This window comes from Sceloporus occidentalis, unplaced genomic scaffold (genome assembly GCF_023333645.1).
Source record: "Sceloporus occidentalis isolate IW3139 unplaced genomic scaffold, rSceOcc1.0.p SCAF_7, whole genome shotgun sequence".
NCBI lineage: Eukaryota > Metazoa > Chordata > Lepidosauria > Squamata > Phrynosomatidae > Sceloporus > Sceloporus occidentalis.
In genome coordinates this window covers 11,814,902-11,832,065 of record NW_028316987.1, presented here as the reverse complement: position 1 = coordinate 11,832,065, position 17,164 = coordinate 11,814,902, and the positions used below count along the sequence as shown (strand labels likewise).

At 40.6% G+C, this 17,164-nt stretch overlaps 1 protein-coding gene and 1 non-coding gene across 4 annotated transcripts in view; both read left to right on the top strand.

The window, feature by feature from the left end:
• Positions 1–2,902: 2,902 nt before the first annotated feature.
• LOC149309190 (uncharacterized) overlaps positions 2,903–17,164 on the top strand; it is a 58,646-nt gene continuing 44,384 nt past the window's right edge. For all 3 annotated transcript variants that reach the window (XM_089531915.1, XM_089531914.1, XM_089531913.1), the window contains exons 1-3: positions 2,903–3,237; positions 8,408–8,465; positions 14,646–14,668. In XM_089531915.1, the coding sequence (XP_089388041.1) occupies positions 3,157–3,237; positions 8,408–8,465; positions 14,646–14,668 (162 nt within the window). In that variant the 5' untranslated portion in view covers positions 2,903–3,156. The remainder of the gene's footprint in view (positions 3,238–8,407; positions 8,466–14,645; positions 14,669–17,164) is intronic.
• Positions 15,346–15,449, top strand: LOC149309191 (U6 spliceosomal RNA). The gene has a single exon (XR_016282011.1). It is a non-coding gene; the product is annotated as a U6 spliceosomal RNA (small nuclear RNA).

Below are 17,164 nucleotides of genomic sequence, written 5' to 3'. Positions count from 1 at the left end.
ACTAGTGGTTTACAAAATGTAAGCTAATTTGAAGTCAAAGGCTTTTACAGCTGGCATCCATAGTTTTTTGTACATTTTTGGGCTATAAGGCCATGTGCTAGAAAAGTTTATTCCTGATGTTTCACCAGCAAGTGTAGCTGGCATGTTCTCTGAAGATGCCAGCCACAGCTGCTGGCAAAACGTCAGGAATAAACTCTTCTAGAACATGGCCTCATAGCCCAAAAAACCTATGTAAGCTAATTGCCCCCAACAAGGCGTATTCTTCTAGATGAGAACATTTAACAACTTAAAGGACAGTGGCGATAGGATGACTTAAGGAACAAAGGAAGGTAGAAAGCATTGTAAGTGAAGAGTCAGAAGAAAGTATTAGGATTTTTAAAATCAAGAATGAAGATTATTGTTACTGTGTAAGGTTACTAGTATTCGGGGGGGTTTCAAATCAAGAATGAAGAATGTTGTTATTTGGTAAGATTATGTACTAGAAAACAATTAGTATCTATAAATGCTATTATATGTGTTTTATATGTTATACACACACACACACACACACACACACACACACACATCTATCTATCTATCTATCTATCTATCTATCTATGGGAGACATGATCTCTTTCCTGAATGGCCACCTTCATTTTTTAAACATATTTTTATTGATTTCCACATCTAGAACATAACAGTGCAATATAATTCTATGAGTTATATAATAACAAGCTAAATTCATATCTAAAATAAATATGTACATATCTCTCGTTCAGTTTAGCATAATATTTCAAATTGCTTCCTAACTTCATTCCAATTCTCTATAACCATGATATTAAGATAAACTTGCTAATAAAAATACAGAAGTGTCTCTGTGATCATCGTTACATAAAGTCTTTAACTGATCTGTTTTTGGTCGTTATTATTTCTTTCATATAGAACCATTTACATTATCCATAAGATTCACTCAAGGATAAATCCTGTATAACTTTCTCTTAGTTTTTTGTGGGTTTTTTGGGCTATGTGGCCATGTTTTAGAAGAGTTTATTCCTGACGTTTCGCCAGCATCTGTGACTGGCATCTGAAGAACATGGCCACATAGCCCGAAAAAGATGCCAGCCACAGATGCTGGCGAAAGGTCAGGGATAAACTCTTCTAGAACATGGCCACATAGCCCGAAAAACCCACAAAAAACTATGGATGTGGGCCATGAAAGCCTTCGACTTCACATTCCTTTCTCTTCTTTCAAATTTTTTTCGAAAAGGATCCCAATTTTTATAGAAATTCTCCAGCTGTTTCTTTTGAATTACAGGAGTTCATCTCTCCGTTTCCAGAAGATCATATATTTTTCAATAACCAAGGCCCTCATTCCTGCTTGCAAATAAATCAGTTTGCGATTCGAATCGATGGATCGGTTCGACAGCAGAGCGTGGCTCACACTACATTTGCCCCAACTGAATTTTTTTCCTTGCAAAATAACCCACTTCTGGTTCACACTCACGAATGAATCGATTCAAAATGGACCAACTCCAGCCGGCTGAAGGGCCGATTTAAATCAATTCCAACCTCATCTGGTTCACATTTGCACGGAATTGATGTATCCCAAAAAGATGTGGGGGGAAAATCAGTGTCAAAAAGATGCGGGTTAATGTTCTCACAACCCTTATTTGTGCAATATAATAATAAGTCTTATAGGAGACATAGGGTTTATTTTTGTTTTTACTTGCTTTCTCATCCTGATCGAAGCAAACCGGCTACAATGAGAAAAAGCATAGGAATACAAAAATGGAAAGGGAAAGCAAAAATATAGAAATGATCGCTAATAAGTTAACGTTCTCTCTTTAGATTTGGATAGAAAGGACCAAGTTAAAGGAGACGCTTAGACTTAACGGAGAAACAACTTAACAAAGGCGCTAAGTCAGGAAAAAATTAAATATCAAACTAAAAGAGGTACAATATAAGTGTCTTTTTGCCTTCAAAGATACATCTAAACGAACATTAGGAAGTTGTTTTAGTTGGTATGTATGTAGAATGCTTGTTTAATTAGAATGAATGTTATAAGTAACTTGATAATTTCTATTGTCATGCTACGATAATGGTATTGCTGTAATTTTTTAATATTTATTAAGGGAAAACTCAATAAAATATGAATAAATAAATAAAAGATGCGAGTTAAATGAGTCTAGCGCGTGGGGACCCCCCCCCCCCCGATTCGGTTCAAGTGGTAACTTGGGGTCAATCGAACTGGTTCAAACCCATTTGCGACCCCGTTTAAAAGGGAGCGGGAATCACGCCTGAGAATTTAGTCCTTCATGACTTTTTCCAAAGAGAGGCATAGAATGGTCTGGATACACTTATCATATAATATAAAGCTTTCCATTTTTCTAAGGAGTTTATCACATGGGAGGAATTTCTCTGAATTTCGAATGGAAAGAAAGTGGGGCCAGAACGCATTCACGTGAATTCGCTCATTCAGCTAATTTACGTGAATGCGAATTGCGTTCGAACTGACTCCCCATTGCCCGAAAATAGCTTGTCGTTGCCCAAAATTGCGTGTGGTAGTCTATCACGCAATAATGTTAAAACCCATGATTGCATTTGGATTGCCATTGGATTATACTTCCAATTTCCCTTGTCTGATAAACTCCCATCTTTCCATTCCAGTTGTTCATCTGTCATGTTTAGCAGATAAGCATCTTGAGGTCTGCCCTAACTGAATGGCCACCTTCTCCTGGGCACCCACCTGGGCAGAGGGCAGAACCTGGGTGCTTTTCTTTACCAACATACCTGGGGGGGGGGGGAGGATTAAATAATCCAGATTGGGGCTGGGAAGAGGCCAAGTGTCCCTCCCCTCCCTCTCCCCTCCCTTGCCTCCTCCTCCTCCTCCTCCTCTCCATCTCTGCTGCTGCTGCCTCCCCAAAGCAGGCTGGCAGCAGGAATGAGCCAGGCGCTTAGCAGAGGAGCAGCAGAGCAGACACACTTGCCTTTTTGCCAAGAGGGAAGTGGGCACCACCGGGCAGAGCCTCCCAAGCTGAGCCTGGCCAAAGAAGGACTGATCTCCCTTCCTAAAGAGCCAAACAGCTGGGAAACGACCCAGGAGAAAGAGAGAGACTGAAAAGAGGTTCAGCCTAGAAGAGTTTTCTCCCCTGGAGGGGGGCACTTCCCTTGCCTGCGATGGACCCCAAGGAGAGGAAGAAGATCCAGTTTTCCGTCCCTGCTCCTCCCAGCCAGCTGGATCCCCGAGCCGTGGAAATGGTGAGGCGGGTCCTGGGTGCGAATCCTGGCAGAGTGGGTGCATCTACCTGCCGCTTGACACTGCTTTTTTACTGCCCTGGCTCCCATCCCACAGCATCTGGGATTTGTAGTTTGGGGAGGCACCGTCAGCCCCCACTTTGGCAGAGGAGGCTACAAATCCCAAAGTCCCCTAGGACGGAGCTCCAGTGCTCCACAACAAACTCCAACTCCCAGGATTCCACAGCCTTGAGCCAGAGCAGTTAAAGCAGTGCCAAACCAGGTTATCTCTCCAGTGTGGATGCAGCCTAAGTTGGGTCTAAGGGAAGAGGAACATGTCTGAATCCAACCCACAACATGGAAGTTTAATCTGGTGGTAATTATTAGCAGGATTGATTTCCAAACCATTGGGTTAAGCATCTATATCTATCTATCTATAGCTATATATGTATACTGTATAAGTACACTTTTGTGTAATATGCCTGGTTCTGGGACTTACTAAAACAAATGACAGTACTTACCCATAGGGAAACTATGCTTGCCCAGAGGATCATTGGAGAATACTTGCCCATAGAGAATATACAGACTGGGTTGCTAAAACATTCAACAGCAAAAAAAAAAAAAAAAAGGAATCCATAAATGATTCTCTATGGACAAGTATTCTCCTATTATTCTCTATGGGCAAGTATTCTGTAATGATTCTCTATGGGCAAGTACTGTCATTTGTTTTAGTAGCCCCCCCCCCCCCCCCGTTTCCTATCACTAATGTGTGTGGTTCATTGTCCATATTTTAAAGTTGTAGAGAGATCTTGTAGCACCATTGAGGCTAACTGAAAGAAACATATTGGCAGCATGAGGTTTCATAGACTTCAGTCTACTTCCTAAATGCATCTGCGGAAGTAGACCTTAGTCTACAAAAGCTCATGCTGCCAACTTCTTTCTTTCAATTAATCTCAAAGGAGCTACAAGTCCTCTCTACTGATTCTGCAGACTAACACAGCCATATCTTTGAATTCCACCAGGTCTTTTAAAGTGTCGGTTGTTTTAGTATTTTATTGTCCTATTAACTTTTTGCAAGCTGCCTCAGGACTACGTTGGGGGGTAGAGGTCAAATCATATCAAGGCAGTAAAAAATACATTAACGCACAAAACATTACTCAACGCAACTGCATTTATGTTTGCAAAGGGCTCTTGTGCAGCACCTTTGAGACTTTGAGGTGTTGCAAGATCTTTTTGCAAACTGATTTTCCAGGCTATGTCTATGTATTAATGTTGACATTTAATAATAATAATAATAATAATATTGGCACAAACACACAAGTAAGCTCTGAACTCATTTATGAATTCAATCAGGGGGAAATACACCCACCAGCTTGATTGATTGATTGATTGATTGATTGATTGTTTCCATAGGCACAAATGCACATGTAGATGTGCTACATCCACTCACACCTGAATCCAAGCACATTTTCACAATGCACATTGACATACTTATGTGCATATATTCATTCCTGCATGCTCAACCTTCCAAAGTCAGCAGAGGTACAAACTTCCTTCTTATGCTTTTAAAAAGTCCTTATAGGCAAATGCTCACATCCAGTGCTAATCAGTGCTTCTCTCACTTGCCCATGTGCTTTTTATGATTTCTCACTCAAGATGTGCAAGCAAGGAACAGTTTGTGCTAGATGCAGAAATCAACACCTTGAAAAAATTGTCTTTAATGATAATTATTAATCAAACACAGTTCCATGTCCATGTTGCTGTCATTACTAACTCCAAGGTGTGCAATGTGTGGAAGTCTCTGAAACCAGAAATGGGTGCTGAGCAGGATTTGGTCAGTGGTCAAAATGGCAGGGCTGAGTGCCCACAATTAGCAGAAGCTAATATACTTCACAGTATATAATATGCTTCGACTTCACAGAAGGTAATATACTTCAAATAAGTAAATCTGTGCATTTTTTGCACCTTATTAATTTTCAGAATGTGGACTACCTAGATTCAAAATTGGGATTTTAAAACACAAATACACACAGACGGACTGAATGTATGTATATAACCCTGGGCCATCAGGTGAGCAGCTTTGAGCGGGTTACTGCTCTACAGTTTTAGTTCCTGAAATGTCAAATATACACACTAACAGCCTATTATTCCAGAATGTGTATATGAATTTATGTGAGTGCCCACATATGGGTATGTCAGTTCAAAATAATAATCTAATTTGCATACTGGGCATGCAACAGATTTGATTATTCATTTTTAGGGCCCTGGTTGAACCAAAAAGATGTTCTTGCCAGTGTGTAAGTGCTTTCCCATGGAAACATGTGCCCTCCTACTGAACCTAACCATATCAATGAGAACACTTATGTACTGAACAATATTCATACACTGACAGAGAGATGTGTGTGTGCATATATAAAAGTAAAAGTACATGTACACTTTACCAGGACCAGTGCAGAGAAAGCAATTGTTAGCTGCTGTCTCACTGGAGAGAAAGGGGGTTGTGGAAGCCAAAATGAGCAAAATTGATGAAATAATAGTAAGTGCATACACCATAGCAATTAATCCTCTGTCCCATTTTTTCAGCTGCTGTAAAAATGTCCCAGTTTCTCTCTCTTCTCCTACTTTTCCCTTTTGTTCTCAGCTTACTTCAACTGCTGCAAACTGAATTCAATACGCAGAAATAGTTTGCATTCATTTAACATAGCAAGGGGGAGAGATAAGGCATGGAGGAGGGAAAATTTTGCTTTTCCCAGTAGGCTCAGGTGAAAGCAAACTCCTTCAGCTTCTCCTAGCTTGTACAGTTGGCCCTTCTTATACATGGATTCAATCATCCACAGTTTGAAAATGTTTTTAAAAAGTATAAATTTCAAATATCAAACCTTGATTTTCCATTTTTTATAAGGGACACCATTTTGCTATGCCATTATATTTAATGGGACTTGAGATCCGTAGATTTTGTTATCCATGGGGGATCTTGGAAGCAAAGCCCAGTGTATAACGAGGGTCCACTGTATGTTCTACTTCGTTAATGATTTTTGCCTTCTTGACCACATTCGGTTGTTACTTGACTATACATTTTCATCTGTGACATGCGGAGAGATATAAGACAGAAACTCACACACTCTCACACACACAAACAGAGGAATATGGGGGTAAAGAGGCCACCAAATGCTTCTTATATTTCAGACCACTTACATCGCACACCTTCATGGCACTCCTAGTCCCCCTACCTCCCAACTCTCATACTGAGTATTATATATACATCTCAGTTACAGGGCTCAGCTTCAGACCCTGCTGGGTTTTCAGATTCCACTCATTCTGCAAACCTTGCAATCTTTAGGCAGTACTGATCCATTCCTTACCATGTGCCAACTAAGCAAGCCCTTTGATATTTCCATTTCAGCAGCCTCAGGGCCATCCAGAATGATGATGGTTGAGCAGGAATATTAGATTCCAGGTCTCCAAGCAGCTTCCAGGCCCCCTTTTCTCAGACTGAAGGAGAAAGCCATAAGGATGGGGTAAAAGGGCTCAACCTCATCCGCTCCTGCCTGATCCTCCCACCTTAGCTCAGTCTTTATTCTGTTGAGACTCAGAAAGCCTTTATGGCAGACTTCTCCAACGTGGCACCCTCTAAAGACATTGGATTACAACTCCCAGCATCCCAGAATGCCCATTGAAATAATGGGATGATGAGGGTTCTAGTCCAACTCCCCTGGAGCTGACCAGGTAGGAGAAAGGTCCTTTATGGAGATGTCACATTTCACGATGCAAAATTTGCCCACCTGAGGTCATAGTTTATAACAAGCAATAGATGGATGTACATGGCGTATAAAGCAGATGCCCTATGCACTACTCTGTTATTTTTGCAGTCAATGTACATGACATTTTATAGAGTATATATACATTAGGATTGTTAATGTTCAACAGCATTAACAATCTTTTAAACAAGAAGCATGGTAGATATCTGAAGAGTGATAAAAGGAGATGTAACAAGGGGAAGAAGCAAGAAAAAGAGAGCAACAAGAAAGTCCTGAATTTTCTAGTAGGTGTTTTGTTGTTTTAACTATGCTAGGCAATTTACCCCTCTTATGCTAAGCAGGGCTCAGGAAATTTGGGGAATTACAGTTCTCAGAATCCCCTCAGCATGGTCACACTGGGGATTTGAGAGGTTTTCTTATCTCTGCCTGGTGCTGAGCTCAGCAACTTGGTTCCTCAATGCATATGCTTGATTTTGGGAACTATAGCTTCCAAATTGACTTTTTAAATCTCTGAAACTGAGCAATGTAATAATAACATGTACAGTTACAAACAGCTGACCTGGGGGCCTTTCACACTGCGTAGTTCTAGTGCTATGATTCCACTTTAATGGTCATGGCAACATCCATTGACATCTTACAAATTGTAGTTTAGGGAGGAGTATTTAGAATTCTTGGCCAGAGTTCTAGTGCCTCTCCAAGCTACAAATCCCCCAGTTCCATAAGATCTTGCCATGGTAGTTAAAGTAGAATATTATTTCTATAATGAGTGAAAGGGCACATGAAGACTTATGTCCCTGCCTACACCCATTTTCTTATTGACATATACTGCTCACACACACACCCTTCCCTCTGGGCAGCCAATGGAGATCAGCAGCAGACCCTCACTCCTGTTCCCTAGCATGTAGGGGATATTCCCCAGCCCACAAGTCCCTTTTACACAGGCGAAGAGTGGCACCCCTGGAGTCCTGGCACCTCGGACAACTGTGCCCTGGTCTGTAAAGAGAACTGCCCCTGAAAAGGAGAACAACAGAGGCAGGCCCCTTCCCCAATCCACCAAAGAACACTTTTACTGTGCCCACAGTCTCCAAAGGATTTTGATGCTCTGGGACATGAGGTTCTTATAGATCCCTTGACTTCTATAATGATCCACTAATTGCAGATGCCAAACACAACAAGAGCAGTCCAATAGAGAATACATGCAGTAGCCAGGTTAGGCACGTCTACAAGCAAAAGTGAAATAGCCGTGTATGGAAAATATCAAAAATATAGGCAAAAATGATAAGGATGACCGCTGCCTCTGGACATGCATGCACATGCGTATACACATACATACATAACACACACACACACACACCAAAAAAGATGTGCTTGCCCACTTCCCTCAGTAAAGCTCTTGTGAAATACTAAGCACACCTTTCTTATGATTCTTGTCCTAGATCCGTCGGCGAAGGCCGACACCAGCTCTGCTGTTCCAGTTGTCAGAAACTTCACCTGGTGAGTCTTGATTCTTCTTAAACTGGTCTGAGTGGAGAAATGGTGGGTTTGGAAAGTGGCAATGCTGGCTGGGACATTCTGGGAATTGTAGTCTGAAAAAGTTACTTTTCCAAGTAACAGTTCCAGGCTCCAGTATGAATACTGTACCAAGTCAGGCTGTCTTATACTGGGCCAAGCCAGAACATTGGCTCATCTGGGCCACTGCTATCTCAGGCAAAGGCTGAGTACAACTATGTATCAAACCCAGTACAACTGTGCAAACTAGGTATGAAAACCCAGTTCAACGATAGCATCTTTACCTGATGATGACTGCAGAACATGGAAAACCAATGCCGTGCTGGCTGAGGGATTCTGTAAGCTGGAATCCAAAAAGCGTTCTTTCTGAGCTCCAGCTAAAGAACTGAGGATTAGAATTGGCTGTCATTTTGTTTCCATGCTTCCTATGCCAAAGGTGTTAACATACCTCAAGGGATGGGTGGGCAATGCAAAGGAGTTTTGCCTTAAGGAAGGAAATCTGTCTGTCTGTGTCTGTTATAAAATATTTCAGCAACTCTCAATAATAATACTGAAAAATTGGCTGGTAATATAATTGCTGCACTGCAGATGGGGTAGGATGAAGCTGGGAGTAGTACAAGTTGTCCAGTGTGAGGGTAGGGTTGCCAGAGTGAAAACTGGAGACTACTCCTATATCGTTAATGGTCATGCCGAAGATAGACATTGGGCAGGTCTTCCTTGTTATCTGGTTGCATAACATCCAACACCTGTTGATGTTTTCTCTTCTACACAACCATTAAAGGTAGAGGAGCCAGCTCCAGTTTTCAATCTGGCAACCCTATGCATGGATGGAAATCATATAGCCCTCCAGATGTTCTTGGACTGCAACTTGTGTCACCCCTAGCCAGGATAACCAATAGTGAGGAACATTAGCCTTGCAACAGCTGGAGATCTGTAAGATTCTCACCACTGACCTAGTAAGCTGAGCCAAGAGTTGAAGTAGAGACTTCTCATTTTATTCTCTATCACTGGCCCATGACTCAAATAGGAAGGACAATTCACCTTACCATACAAGTGCCCCCCGCAACGTTTTCATTATGGGCCATATGTCATCATCTGAGCAGTTCCATTCTCTGAGCCCTTTCACACAATACAATTATAGCACTGCTTCTACTTTCCACTCCTCCATCCTATGCAAATTTAGGATTTATAGTTTAAGGAAGGGCATTTAGAATTATCTGCCAGGGAACTCTCATTCCTCACCAAACTACAAACCCTGGGATTACATAGGATGAGGCCATGGCAGTTAAAGTGGAATCATACTGTCATAAGTGCATAGTGTGAAAGGGTTCTCTGTCTCTTAAAGATAACTTGAAATAACAGTAGTGTCCTCTATCCAATTTTCTGGAAATAAGCCCTGTTGAACTCAGTGGGATTTCCTCTTGAGTAGATACTGAAAAGAGTATGCATCCCAAATAATACCCAGAGTTTAGAATGTTAATAGAAAAGGCTTAAAATATTTTGCCTACTGTTGCTGAACTTGAAAATGTAGTACGTAATTTTATGTTAGTATTGGGTGGAGCAGTTTTTAGAACATTATGTTAAAATGGTTAACCATTAGTGCACTCAGAAGTCTAATCTGCTTTAGGTTAACGTCAGATGGGGACAATTTTAACACATTGTCAATATGTTAATCATTCACGTCAGAAACCATAGGATTGACAGAGAAAATGGCATATAATGCTTCCGTTGACACTGTTGCCTACGGGTGCCAAATTTTATTTTTGGCTCATTCAGAAATGTTCTTTTGGGAATTTAAGTTGTCCTCCCAAATCTGACATTTTCCAGAGGCACAGAAATCCCACGGTCAGATTGCTGGCTGGGGGTGGTGGGCTTTGTAGTCCAACACCACCTGGAAAAGACCAGTCTAAGGAAGTCTATCCCTAAAACAATGTACCTAACAACCTGTGCAATTGAGCTTTGACACTGATTTGATGTATCTCTTTGTTTCTTCCCACTATCGCCTCTATCCAGCAACATACAGACAATTAACTCACTCTTGAAACATCATGGTTTACTTGAGAGAAGATGGCATAAACTTAGAAAAATCTTTCAAAACATCTCTAAAATTGACTTTTAAAAATAACTGTATAAAATAACTGAGAAATCTTATTTACTATAACAGCTAATATTGTTGCTATTTACAACACTACCTCTGAAGGGGTAACTCAGTTATGCCCTTGTTGCAAAAGGGAAGGGAAAAGTAACTTCATTTGTTTTGTAACACAAGCCAATGACTTGTAGCATTCTAGTGTTAATATAACATAACTTAAAATCAACTACAGTATTTAGTTCAATGATGGGCAACTCTTGAGTATTGAACCCCAAGGAAACCTTAGAGGGCCAGACGCACTGCCACACTCACAAAGGAAAAAAGCTACTCTCGTGGTTTTTTTTGCCCCCAAAGCCTCTTAGACAGGGGCAATTTTGCCATGTTTTTGGCCCTCTGGGTCATTTTGGGCTATGGGAAGATCTTTATTTTTTACAAAAGATAGTGATGGGAAATCAATTTTCAGGTCACTCTCTGTTAAAAAATGATCTAAAACTTCCCAGGGTACCAAAAATGTGGTGAAAGAAGAGTCAATTTTAAGTAGTGGTTTGAGCGTTGGACTACAGCTCTGGAGATCAGGGTTTGATTCCCCACTCGAGCATAAAAACTCACTGGGTGACCTTGGGTAAGTCACACTCTCTCAGCCTCAGAAGATGTCAATGGCAAATCCCCTCTGAAGAAACATGCTAAGAAAACCCTATAATAGGTTCGCCTTAGGGTCGCCATAAGTAAAAAAAATGACTTGGAGGCATACATCAACAACAACAATAACCTAAACCACTATCTAATGGCTTTTGAAATAACGAACCATTTTAAAGTCACCTTCCAACTACTTTTAGAAACAGAGGAAGAAAATTCCCTATGGTGATTACCAACCACCACTCTCCTACTAAAAGGTCACACAGTATTTCTCTTCCATGCCAAATTGGAGTTTAGAAAAGTTTGTTATTTGGCCCTGCTTGCTGGAGGGTTCTCAGTTGTCATCCCCAATAGAAACTTCTCCAAGTTCTGTGGCTTATTTCAGATTCTTTCCAGGAAGACTCATCCTCAGAGTTTGTCCCCATTCTCAAGGTTTAGTCCCGGGAGCTGGAAAATAAACTACAGTATTTTTCTGGGTCTTTCCTGTGTAAGGTGGGCAGTCTTCCAGCCCCTGTCCCTCTTCTCCTGGACAATAGTTTGCCTGTTGTCCAGGGATAGGTTTGGGTGTACAGGACAAAATCTACCTATTCCACAGGTTGGTTCCCTTCCAAAGAACATTCCATAATATACCCTCCAGTTATGTTTATTTTGCCAAGACACTTTCACAGCCAAAACTGTGGATGAACAGAGGTTGTGTGTGTATATATTTTCTTAACTTCAGCTGTAAGCTGCCAGTGGCTGTCTGTACTTCAGACCTCAGGGTTGAGCTCTGAAAGTGAAATTTCTCATAGCACATATTGGGTGACACATTCGCTTAATTCTGCAGTGAGACCTTCTAATCTTAATGTGTTACCAGAAACCATGATTTATCAGATTTTTTTTGTGTGTAAGACTAATCTTTCTTTTGGACTAAAACTCCTAGAATTCCCAGTCAGCTTGGCCAATGGCCATTGTGTCTGGGAGATTCTGGGAGCTGCCATCCAACAAAGGATCTTTTCCAAGTTCTACTTTTACTTTCTAAGGGCCTGAACAGACAGGCCAAAATAAAGCTGCTTTGGTTCATTTTGGAGGTATGCTGTTTAAATGATGCATGTGTCTTAGGAGGCCAGAAGCCATGCCAAAGCCACATTCCAGTCCTAAGGATTGGAATGCAGCTTTGGCACAGCTTCTGGCCTCTTAAGATATGTGTGTCATTTAAACAGCATACATCCAAAGTGACCCGAAGCAGCTTTATTCTGGCTTGTCTTTCGGGCCTTAGGTTTATTTTTTTTTAACCCCAAGTGGCTATAGCAACTGAGTAGTGATGATAAGAGTCATAAGGTAAAGTCAGCACTCTGTATCCACGGATTCAAGCATCCACTGCTTGAAAATATTCAAAAATATATAAATTTCAAACAGCAAACCTTGATTTGGCCATTTTATGGAAAGGACACCATTTTGCTATTGTATTTAATGGGACTTGAACATCCATAGATTTTGAGATCCACAAGGGGTCCTGGAATCAAACCCCAGCGGATAACAAAGACCCCACTATATGTAGAAAGTTGGCTCATACTGAGCCAACACTTTGGTTCATCTAGATTGTACGCCATGGGCAGGTTTTCTTTATCCATTTTATTGTTTGCATGTACAGTGCTGTGTAAATCTAGAACACTATATAAATAAATAATAATAATAATAATAATCATCATCATCATCATCATCATCTAGTAGAGTATCATCTTGCAGTATCTATTTGTTAAGTTTAGACAGGTGTCTTTCACAGCCGTGTGTAAAGATGCCTGGGGTTGAACTTAAGACCTTTGGATGCAAAGGATGTGCTCTGTACTGAGCTACAGCTCACTACACAAAGGTGCTTCATGCATGTTTGAACATGTGGAAATCAACTGTACCTGCAGACATTTGCACCAATAAGGATGTATTTAGTTACTAATTTTCTTCTTGAAGGAAGCAACAATTAATTTCAGCAATTTTCTTCTTGCCGTAAGAAATTCTTTGAAAATCATGCAGTTTTCAAAACTTATTTACAATTTACTTTGTGCAAAATTTACACATGATTGTTTTGCACAGGAAACAGCATTTTCTATGCCAAAAATAATATTTCAGCACAGAAATGTTATATTCTGCATAGAAAACACAGTTTTCTGCCAAAACAAACATGTGTAAATTTTGCACAGAATAAATTCAAAACTGTGAAGAATATCATCAATCCACGATTTTTCCCCGTTAGGATTTCTCAATATTTGAAAAACATATTTGTTTGTTTTTAGAAAAATCATTTTTTAGTATATTCAAATATTCTTTCCATTCTATCTCACCACTGAATCAAGCAGTCAACCTCCATGCCCACTGAGGATTAGAAAGCTGAAATCATGAGATATGCTGTGGGGAAAAAATTGAATCTTCATATTAAATTTTGTTAGAATACAAAGGAGACACAAATCCTTTTAATGCCAAATTAACATAAAACGTTACAAATCCATGGCAGGATCTCTTTTAATTTCTTTAGAAAGCAAACACAGATTCCCCAGGAGTTAGACTGGGTCCATCTGGATTTCCATTTGGCTTGACATTGAACTATCTCACCTTGGCTCCATTCATCAAGAGATCCTATGGCCTTAAAGAGATGAACATGGTGGCAGCTGTGATGCGTAATGGATCTAACCACTTAATTACTGAATGGGAAGAAACACACCAGCATGGTTCATCAATCCAAGTGCTGCTTGAGCATAACTACAGGGAGGGAAATCCTATGCTGCCTATTCCAGCCTGAGGCAAATGTAATCTTGGCTATGATGACCTAGGACAGCCGCTCACATATCCCCCCCCCCCCGACAAAAAAGGACATAGAGTCCCTAGCAATATGCTAATTTAGATAGATAGATAGATAGATAGATAGATAGATAGATAGATAGATAGATGCTAGTATAGAGATGATAGCTATCAAAATCAGAATGCAAGAGATCACACAGTAGCAAGGAAGGCTGTCTCATAGGGGTCTGTGGATACCTTTAGTTATATTTTCACATGCTAAGCACTGATGCGGAATGTCTAGGTCCCTGTCTGCTCTGCCTTCTTAGGGTTCTTGATCTTTAAAAGAACTCTTTATAGAAAAAATGCATTTAAATAAAGTTGTCCCCTTCCCTACTTACTGTGAACTCCCAATTTGTATTGTTTGTTTAAAATTGATCAAATGTGGAATCATGTCATGTGGAGCTCCCTCCAACAGTTGCATCTTAAAAGTCCACTTGCCCAAGCTGTCTGAATATATGAACTAGCCTTCAGCAACACCAGTTTCCTATGAAACAGCCCCCTGAGCATGAATATAATTATCTGGATCATCAGTGTCTTAAAATGAAAGGCTTCCTTCAAGTTCTGTTTGTACTAATTGTGTTCTTTTTTCTTGTTTCCTATATTTCCCCCTTTGCTCACTAAAGAAGAGGAAGGATCTCCATATCAGGTCAGTATTTTCAGTTATACTCACGTGTAAAAGGCAGAGATGACTGGCCCTACCATTAGGGCCGGGTGAGGCACCAGCCTGAGGCAGCCGGTTTGGGTTGTCAAGAAATCAGACAGGAGGTTTTGTGGGTTAGTTATTTGTGGTTGTTGTGTGCCTTCAAGTCATTTCTGACTTATGGCAACCCTAAGGCGACCCTGTCAAGAGGTTTTCTTGGCAACATTTGTTCAGAGAAGGTTTGCCTTTGCCATTCTCTGAGGCTGAGAGGATGATTTGCCCAAAGTCACCCAGTGGATTTCCATGACTGAGAAAGAAATTAAACCCTAGTTTCCAGAGCCCTACTTCAACACCCATTCTGGTTCACATTAGTTATTCATTGTGTTTTTATTCTTATTTTAAAACAGGGGTAGAAATAAGAAGAGGGAAACCTCTTCTAGAAACTGGAGAAATCTAGGACTTTGTTTAGAGATAAAAATATTGGAGCTTACCACTTTGGCCAATAAGCTGGCTTACCTCTTCCGGCTTCAATTCTGGATCCGGGATGCCCCCAAATATTATCATAACTAAATCGCCACTGATCTACGTGGGATGCCGCCACCTGGATGCATCCTGGGTCGAGCCCTCACTCAGCCTGCACTTTTTTGAAGTCAGGGAGCTTCTGACTTAAAACGTGGTTGCCTGTGCTTGCTTTGGCAGCACATATACTAAATTGTAACGATAGAGAAGATTTGCATGGCCCCTGTGCAAGGATGACACGCAAATTCATGAAACGTTCCGTAGTTTTAAAAAATGGTTGCCTGATCATGGGAAAGACTTTCACACATGACCTGGCATTGACTTGGCAAGGAAGCGCCAGTGAAAGTGATCACACACATCACTTTCACTTGCAAGCGCACTGAACCCATCCATCACTTAGCCACCTGGGAAGCACAAGTGAAAGTGAAAGCGCAGATCACTTTCACATGAAAGCGGCTTAAACTTCTACTGTCACTTCCAGTCTTTTGTAATAATGGAAGAACCCATTATTACCATGATGGCTGAAAGCGTTTTTGAGCCTGCTTTCATGTGAAAATGATTTGCACTATCATTTTTACTCGGGTCACAGATGGAATAAGGATGGGGGAGCGATCCCATCCCTGTGTGATAATCTCCTCTCTCACACAGACACACAAACAGAGAATATCTAGAGGTGAAAGAGTAAAATTTTTCAAAAGGAGGGCTGCTGATTTCCTCCTTTTTTCTTCTAACAGAGGCTGTAGTGGAAAAACACATGTTTTCCTGTCACTGACACCAAATGTAGCAAAACAATTGTTCCTATGTTTCCCTTATTAAAACCATGTGCTTGGTCAATGGAAATTCATGCCAGAAGGCTGTCCCTATTATAAAACCTTTACAGCTACCATCAAAACAAACCTCCTGTGCCTTCTAGAAATAAAGTAGCTAAGATCCTGTAGCATAGAGCCTGGAGGCAAGACAAACACAACTCTGAGATTTAATAAGGGAAATATTTTTAAAAGGGAGTAAAATATATTTATTTACTGCACCTTTGAGCAGCCTACTAACAAAAGTTCTCTGCAGAGTTTGCAGTCTGCTGAAAATATAAAATGCAACAGTGACACAATAAAACAGTGACCAAAACAGAATGTAAAACCAAAATAAAACTGGCAACAGAAAATAAAACATTTAAGCATGTAGAACCAAATTAAAACCAGCAACCCAATAAAAAGGCAAACTTATAGGACCACTAAAACAGTTTTTAAGGCGTGGGAGAATAAAAGACTTGTTCCAAGAATGCTCTCCTCAGAGAGGTGAGCCTCTCTGAGGAGAGCATTCTACATAGGGTTGCCAGGTGAAATAATGATTTAATGACTGTGTAGAATTGGGCAATTCAGCAGGTGTTCCTTGCATAAAATGTTACACTGCTGAAATCTCCTTTTCTGCCCAGCCATCAAAGAGACAAGAATCCTGTCCCTTATTTTACCTGACAACACTAATTCTACAACTAGATGCTACCATTGAAAGGGCCCTCTCTCTTGTAGACACTCATCCTGCCCCTTGGATTCCTTGTCACTGTTTCTTACTTTAAGATTACTGAACCTGCATCTGTACTGCCGAAATAATTTGGTTTGACACCACTCGAATGGCAAATGTGATTACAGCAGCCTTCCTGTCTGTAGCTGACTTCAAATCCCAGAACCCTTTGTCATTGGCGGTACAGTATTTTCTGTGGCCTCTGGGAGTTATAGCTGAATATGTAAGGATAAAAGGTTGAGATCAGCTACACCAGAGATCACCAGTGGAGATGTCTAAGTACTGTTGCCAAAAAAGCTGGGGGTCCCAGGAGGGCACCCACAAATTAATATAGTTTAGGGAGATTTTAATAGCTCCAATAAAAATTATATTCAACATTTAGCCTAGGATCAACCCTGTGTATATCAGTTCCAAATCCCAAAAAACTCCAGGGGCAATTTCAAATAGGTTTTGCAGTTTTATTAATGA